General features: G+C 35.0%; 1 protein-coding gene across 1 annotated transcript; it reads left to right on the top strand.

The window, feature by feature from the left end:
• Positions 1-334: 334 nt before the first annotated feature.
• On the top strand, positions 335-8728 carry LOC142336773 (uncharacterized). Its single transcript, XM_075385689.1, has 4 exons — positions 335-585; positions 883-986; positions 5312-5448; positions 8362-8728. The coding sequence occupies exons 1-4, from the start codon at positions 406-408 to the stop codon at positions 8643-8645; spliced, it is 705 nt and encodes a 234-aa protein (XP_075241804.1). The 5' UTR covers positions 335-405; the 3' UTR covers positions 8646-8728.
• Positions 8729-8987: the final 259 nt, after the last annotated feature.

Genomic DNA, 8987 nt, shown 5'->3' with positions numbered 1-8987 from the left:
ATTTTTCTACATAAAACATTGGCAAAATTTTGGTTCTAATCCTAAGCTATAAGTGTTATTTAATAATTTTAGCTATTTTAAACTGTAAATTGTATTCGAAAAGTGTATTTGCATATCTTATTTGCTTCAACAATGGCTTTTTCTATGTGTCAAGATTCATCATGATTTGAGCAGGTTAAAGCCAAAAAATTTTTCTCGATATGTCTTGACAAGATCGTTAAGGTATTCCTAGAAAATTTTGCCTATCAATAGCTTGACAAGATGTTTCAAATTTTGCGAGAGCTATCAAGATCTTGCATGGTGAATCAAGTTTCATTTCACTGGGAAGTAATGTTGTGCAAAATAGGCGGAATTCCGAAACGTGCCGAGAGCAGTCTGTCAAAGTCAGAAGATGGAAAAGATGCCATGAGTGACAAAGAGAATGTCTCAAAACAGTCCAAAGAAGGAGAGGGAGGAGAGAAGAAGGAGGGTGGGAACAAACTCACAGCACAGAATGTCTTCCTAACAAGTCTGGCCATGAAAAAGCAGTACTTTATGAGTAGAATGATCAACTGGCACCCCAACATGAAGGTCGAACTGGCTAAGGTCAGGGCGTATTTCTGAATTGTGATAAACTTACACCCTGAACTCCTTTTGGAATTTTATGCTCATAAGCAAAAAAAATGGGGGGCATCTATGATCCCCACCTGCAAAGTATGGTTTTGTTACATAGCACATTACTATGTAAAAATTATATGCTCTATAATCTGGGTGAAGGGGGGTTGCAACATATCATCCAAAATATCATTTAGCGCCTATTTATTCTTACAATGGTACCAAATAAGCACTTCTTTTCAGATAAGGTTACCGAAAAGTTCTTCTAACCTGATTTTTGGTATTAAGGAAAAGATGACAAACTTCAACTACGGTCTGTTCAAGGCAAATGACAAGGACTGGAATGAAAACTGCACTCTATTTCTAGACACTTATCAACTACTATTCAAAGAGTAAGTTCTATTCTTCAGAGAAAAACAATTTTTAGAAAAAATTCAAGATGTTTTCGACAAATAATTTCTTTTTGCATGCTCGCATTAGTCAAATTAAGAAAGAAAGCTTACGCTGATTTGTTTCGAAACGTACAACATTTTCAGATTATTCAAAGAAGTATGAAAATTCGGATCCTAGCTTAGTGGGTTTATATCTTTTACGCTCCCCATGCGCACGCTTTAAATTTTTACATCGTAACGTGCTATATAACAACATATATTTTGTAACTAGGGGCGTGAAAAATTCTTGGGGGGGGGGGGGTACAGAATAGATCCGAAAATTCAAACATTCAAAGCAAAAACAAAAACATTCCTGGCATATTGCACCCTTGCTTTGATTGCAATTTTAGCAGCGTTTGTAAATTTAACCATTTGTAAGTTTTTTAAACATTTTTTTCTTGTTTTGCTTTACTATAGTTACACTACATCTAAGCTGAATTGCCGAACAAAAACAACAAAAAAATGTTTTTTTTGTAAACTGGATTTCAAAGATATTTAAAGTGAGCCATGGTAGCAATAAAAATAGCCTTCTTTAATTGATTTTTTTAAAATTGATTTTTTTAAATGGATATGTTCATATGTGGTAACAGCTTGCTCAATAAAATATTGATCCCAAAAAATCCTAATGAAAAGAATTTGAAATTTTTTTAACTGCATTGTGCGTTTTTCGAAGGTAAACTGTGATCGAAATATTTATCATCAGTGATCTTCGCAATTGCTGTTTATCGATAGTCTCTCTGCAATATTGCAGTTACTCAAAACAATTGACAGGAATACCCTTCCTCCCCCCCCCTCCCCCCCCTCTTTACTTTGCGTGTACTTTGCTGTATTCATTAGTGAGAACGCCAAGGTAAAACAATTCCCTTAAAATTGAGTGAGGAAAAGAGGAATCAGTCCCACTTGTTTTAAGTTTTGAACGTGGAATAAAAAATAGGGATGCCATGATCAACTTAAGCAGGCGGCTTTGCGAAGAGAAAGAAACTGAACAGCGTGACCAAAAAGATCATAAATGTTTGGACGAATGATTGGTAAAAAAAATTAGGGCGACACAATATTGTTTACTGCTGAGTAATGCAGCTCAATGATTAGAAGAAAATCTGTTGCTCTATCAGGGTTTTGAACGCAGACTTCTCAATAAATTATCACAACAGGTTAAAATGGATAACAATAACAAGAATAAAAGATAAAATGATAAAAGATAACCTCACTAAAATTAGCTCATCAGAAGTTATCATAGCCCCTTGGGTTGAAAAAAATGCCCCCAATTATTTACATTGCTTAAACAATTGGAGGATGAGAGAAAAAAACGCCCCCGGTTATTAAATTTTTAATCGATCGGCTTTATTAATTATTATTTTTATTATTCTTATCGTATGTCTCATCAACAAAAAGATTGTGACGTTCTCGTTTCTGTCACGAAAAGCTATTTCTTTAAATTTTTTTGGAAAATGTTGCAATGTATGAACAATATGTTGATTATTTCCCGTCAAAGCACCCCATCCTCTAAATATAGCCTTCAATGATATCTATATTTATGATAATTAGGGAACGAGTAGCTAACTACACGCTGTAGGCCCTCTAGGCGGGTGGGCGAGCAGGTGTGGTCTATATTTGGGGGAAAAACCAATTGTTCTCATCATAGTATGCATATTGTAAGCCTTCGTGTCTCTATCAGCTGAGCGTGTTTATAATGACTGATTAAATAAAAGCTTCATTTGATGACATTGCTGAAAATTTGAAAGTTTTTGTCGGCACACTCTACTGCTTACTGCTTTTGTCAACCTACCCTAATTATGAGCCCAGTCAAATCTTACAAGAATTTCTTGCAAGATTCCTTCAATATTTTGAATCTGTGTTTGTTCTGGGTTCTTTTTGTCATTGTCCCTTCGCATTTTCCCACTTCTCCATTCAAACGGGTTTGAACAAACCCGTTTCATTGTATTTACTTCATCACAATGCAGCAATTCAATTACAAAAATATATTGAAAATTATAATTATTCAGATAATGTATTACGAATCCTGATGTCTAAAACCATCTGATATTAATCAAGATTTTTATCTCTCCTGTGCAATGCTGGACACGGGTTTGTGGAGAGAACGGTTTCAAGACATACAAACCCTTCCCCCGCTTGCGCGTACAGGTTTTAGTTCCCCAACAACGTATGTTAGCGTGCAATGATAAAATTTGAACCGTATTTGATAGATGTCACTTGGTTGGGACTAGAAACAAGAGATAGAAGTTTTATGCGCAGATTCCGTGAAATAATATAAGAATAATCAATATCCAACTTACTGTGGTTTATTTTTTGTTGTTTCAAGAGAAGAACTAATCGGGAGAAGACGAGCCAGTTAAGTTCACATAGTTATATAGATCTCTCCATGTGTACTAATGAAGATTAGATTTAGTGTTAATCACAATTAATCTTCTATTTTTCACACGACAAGTTAACGAACTGCAAATCGGGAAGTTTCCGCATGATTATGTTTGTGTATTTCTATATTTATAAATCTCTCTATGTGGGTCAGATTTAGTGTTATGACAGTTTCCATCAAAATTTTTGACATTTTAACGAAGAGCAAATCATTATATTTACGAATAGCAAATCATTATATATGATCTGATAACGTCCAATATCTATACAGTTATAGATCTTTCTCCGTGTGGATTATAGATTTAGTGTTCGTTTGATAGTTTAATAGCTTTGAGGTAATTTTCGAACCTTCAGGATGAAATGATTTTCTTTTACCTTTAATGTCTTACAACAACCAGAACACCAGATACTACATTAAACTCACTACATTTTGTAATACCTTAAAACACTGATATTTTTGATAAATGATATCTTATTTTGATAATTTTGACAAAACAAAATTAAATGAATTTTGAAATTTGGTTTCAGAAGTTAAGGATCAAGGATCATTTTCGCCCTTTTCTTGAATTACACAATCCTGTCGTATTTGCACAGAGCGTCGGTGATTTGACGTCAGCAGCCTGTAATGCACGAATTCATACACACGAAGACAGGGAAAAAGAAAATACTGAAGCTTTTTTACTGAAGTTATTCTAAGTTTTTCAATATAGTCAATTAATTGTCTGAAATTTTTTCCACCCTAAGAGATCTTTTCTTAATAGATTCAGAGCCAATTGAAGGGTAGCTTTATTTAAAGCGTCTTCCATCCAATAAAAGAGAAAATTATTGAATAAAAGAAGCCATTCACAAAGAGTGTTTTATTGCGCCATTATCTAATAAGTCCTATGAAAAATCTTTGCTTGGAAAGTCTCAAATTTGAAACTAAATATAAGCTGGCTAGCTTTAACTTTCGTGTGGTTCCCGGAGTGCACGCTCAGAGTAAATCAGTACTGAATCATGATATTTCAATTCTATTTTCTTACACTTGCCATATTATGATCATGTCACTTTTTACCCTGCGCAGACAAAAAATCAGACAAAAAATTTGCTTCTATGAATATACTCTGACCAGTCAAAAATCTAGGGATTATACAGGAGGGAGGGGGGGGGGTGGCCTTCACCTATTTCACTGAACTAACGGGCCATTTCGACAATTTCGACCCATTTCGGGCCATTTCGCACCAAATTAACGGGCCATTTCGACCAGTTTCTACCCGCATTTCACCGAATTATTGGGGGATTGTATCGGAGGGGGCGCGGAATCGCTATATTTAACGCAACGTGTCGTTCTCCTAGTTTTTAGGGGCACGTAACTGGTTTTTCTAACATTTCGGCCTCAACATGTAAGATTTTCGAAAATTTCAAAAATAGTATGATTTTTCTCTTGACAGAGAATTTTTTTGAAGAAACAACTTGATATACAATTAGTCAGTACTGCATATTGGTTTTACAAATGGAATGCACTGACTCAGTACATTTATACCATGAAACTATACTCCGGGTTTCCATTTTTTGTTCATCAATTTGAGGGAGGTCGCTTTCTAAAATGGCCTGTATATGGTCCACGATTAAGGGCGGTTGTTTCAGTTAATTTTATTAAACATATGCCAATTTTAGATCAAGATAAAAAAATATTTTAAAATTTGAACAGAAGTGTAAACAACTCGAGAAAAAATTTATTGTTATTTACTAAATTGAAATGAAGGATTGAGTAATCAAGCCAAATGGCGATTTTAAAAGAAGTTATAACAAACTGGCATTTACCTTGCCATTTAATCATGCTTTCATTGTTTGTTTACTATTCTTTGGTTACGTAACTTTTTTGTCGAGTTGTTTACGATTCTGAAATGAGAAATGAACACTTCTTTTTCCAGGAGTAAGTTGGACCACTTGATAATAGTGATAACGATAGACAAGTGTGAACGAGAGGTAGTTGCCAAGACTAAGAGGGCTCTGGACAGAATATTCTCAACTATTCCGATGGACCCGTCTGTTCTCATTCTATTCACAGGTACGTCAATAACTACATAATTTTATAAATGACCCCATTTAACTCCCGCCTGCCCCACCACTTGGAACATGACCATCTATAATTCATATTTTTACAGCATAAAATTGTCTCTCAATTGTTACTGTTAAATTCAGTAAATCAAATAATTATACCCTGGTCTAGCCCCGGACGTATGAAAATACAACGCTCGATCGGAAAACGGTTATGAAAAGATCTAACATAAAAATGACATCAGTTTTTGTCGCATGTATCATATAAAACAAGTATTTTTGAGAGAAAGATGGAAATTTTAAAATAATTCTGTCGTCTTCTGAAATTCTGCTAAGCTGCACAGATCGATGAAGCAAAATGAAATAAAGGTTTTGAATTGAAAAAAGAAGCGCTACTTTTTTGTTCTGCTAGTTCCGCTCTTCCACCCAAGTACGCAGTTGAAATTAGATTGTATCGGACATAAATTATTTCCAAAAAGGTTCGTAGTATGAATTCTTGTTACATAGATAACAGAGATTAAAAAAATTATTTGCACTTCAACGGAAATATACAGTTTCAAGACAATTTACAATAGTTAACAGCACATCAAAATAAACCGTACCTCACTTCCTAAATATCATAATTACAAAAATCAGTGTTCCAATTCGTCTTCTATTTAGAAAATTTCACAACAAGTTTAGTCACGGTGCCTCTCTTGCTCTGTGTATTAATTGTACCTCTGTTGTCATTTATTCTCAACTAAACCGCTGATATCATTTAGCAAACAAACCTTAATTTCTTAGGAAAACGATGCAGCTTGAAATTTAAATTTTTCATATTCCGTAGGAGGGATGTAATTACTATGAAACGAAATCATTCTCCGTCATTGCTGCTGACAATCAATATTCAAGTTTTGCCTAATCCGAAGAAGAATGACCTTGGCTGTAATTTTTGTTTGTTGGGTTGCAACTTGAGTATATATTTTAACACGGCAAAACACTGCTATTTTTGGCTGATCAGGTATCTGTTTCTTGATGAACCCTTAGATAAAAAACTTTACAGAAAAAAACTTGATTGAAACTTGGGTAGACTTATTTAGTACGTTCTTAATACATTCACAGCCATAATATTTCTTAAATCGTTTTTCAATTTGATTCTCGTACTCTGTGTCTCGCTTTGACCCTTTTATCTTGTGTATTAGTTGATTAATTGTACCTACGATGCATTTTATTCTCAACCAAACTTCCGATATCATTAGCAACCTTATTTTATCCTCTTAAATATTACTGTTGACCCGAGAAATAGGGCTGTGTTTGATATGCAAACAAATCATGCTGCGTCTTGTACTGTTGACAACCATTGTTAAATGTTCACTTCCTCCTACGAGCAACGACCTTTGGACGTTTTTGTAAACAAAAGCATTCAATTTCATTTTTAGAACGTGAGCAATAGCTGCGCAAAATTCTCGGATACGTCTTTTAGTAATTTATTTCTCGTGGCTTAGAATTCAAAATTCTATGGGCGGATATTTATAGAAATTGTAATGTGAAAACTAGTTGCATGCCAAAGATTAGCTTCTAGACATAGGCTGTTGGAAGTAATTCGCTTTTAAAATTTTTAAAGGATTCGTGAGTTGCAAAAGCTGAAAAATCTAAAAAAGTTGACCGTGTTGCGTTTATTTTGTCTCTATATAACTTTAGTTCACATATTTCAAAATCAAAAACCATAAATTGCCCTGTTGGGTTTTCGAGTTTGACCGTACCGCGTGTTTTTCTCTGGCAAAACTTAACAAAATGCAATTTGTAATTCTGGACTAGCAAATTCTACTCAAAATTAAGTTCACTTCAGGGACTTCAAAAACTGACCTGATTTGATTATTCACCTGGTTTTTCTTTGATGTGCATGTACACTTTGGCTAAGTTTTTAGGATTTTAACAGCTCAATATGCTATTGTTCAGTAATCTGTTTGTTTAAGGTATATCACTTAACTCCAATCCCTCTATGACGCTTTCTAAGACGATACGATAACCCATTATTGACAAACGCTAAATTCAAATACCAAAGCAATTTAACCAAACTTTTTTGGCTTTATCTGCAAGTCAGTTCAATCGTAAATTTTCAACAAAAAGGCTCGAAATGTTTGGTTATAAGCTCGCATCCAAAAACGTGATTTAAAATTTAACAGAATGAAGCTAAGTTAATAGAAACTGCTCAGCAATATTTCCGTAACTGCTCAGCAATAATGCGGTCAAAGACGTTCACAAACGTTTAAAAAAACTTTGTTTCTTAAATAAATTTTCAGAAGCGGCATTCTCGTAAAAAATCAATCAAAAACGATCATTTGAAAAACAATCAAAACCGTTCATTTTGCAAATTTACTGGGCAAAAACGTTCAAACCCGAACAAAAACTGTGAATTCCCCCAACATTTTGACCGTTTTTGATCAATCTTTTTAGTTGGGGCTCGCATTGCTGTGATAATCATGTCTTTGCAAGGTGTATCAAGATAAGTTCCGCTTGTATCGGACGGATGTTGATAACAGTTAGCAACCCGGGTCGAGATGTAGGCGCCGTTTCAGCGCATTTTTGTACGAAATGCGCTGAAATTAGGTGAAAGTTGAAGACAAATGTCAGTTAGGCAATAGCACAGTGTATTGGTTGTTGACTAACAAACAGTAACGAAGGGTTCGAGACTCAAGCAACGCGAGTACAGATCAAAAATGCGGTCAAATTTTTTGAGTACCGATCTAAGTTTTTGAAAATTTAGCGGATTTGAGCGCTTTTCTTACAAAAGGTTCAGCGCATTTCAGCACATTTTAGCATATTTCAGCTTATTATTATGTAAGGCGTTTGCGCTGAGGTTTTTTTGAAAATTCAGTATGGCACTTCAGTGCGTTTATTACATATTCTTTAGAAAATTTCTCAACCCGGGAATGATTTTTAGGCGACTCAGTAGCCAAACTAGACTCTTCGAAACCAGGAGCAGAATTCAGCATTTACCACCACAGACAGACAAACACTAACACTATGCACTGTCATAAAATACCAGAAGAGATCTCAATTGACAACGTCAACTCCGCCCTATTTTGGACTCTCCATAAACACCTGCGCAAAATATGCGGGGTGGACCCACAGACCACAGACGAAATGGCACCCTTTTACAATTCAGAAGCTATGCTCGACTTTGGAAAAGATTATATTATTGACGTTGTATCTCACGACTTCTAGAAGCCATAGTTGTACGGATATCCAAATACTTTAGTTAAGAAAAACCGGGTCATTAAATTATTCAATATATGTTTTTAAGCCAAGTTTTGGAACTAGAAAGTAGATGTACGTCATAACCCCCCCCCCCCGCAACCCCCTTCCTGCTTATGACCATCAATAACGGATGCCCTGGGACATTTTAGTGAATATACTTTAATAGTCACAGTTCCAGCTCTTATCAGTATACAATAACGCACAGTTTGGTCACACAGACTCATGAAGCTTAAAAAATCTCAAACATCAAATTAACTGATGTTATATAGCAATTGCAAAATCTCAGCAACTTTATGAGCTTGTAGTGTG

Source organism: Convolutriloba macropyga, chromosome 3, assembly GCF_964194025.1.
Source record: "Convolutriloba macropyga chromosome 3, txConMacr16.3, whole genome shotgun sequence".
Classification (NCBI taxonomy): Eukaryota; Metazoa; Xenacoelomorpha; order Acoela; family Convolutidae; genus Convolutriloba; species Convolutriloba macropyga.
This window is presented reverse-complemented; position numbering and strand designations above follow the sequence as displayed.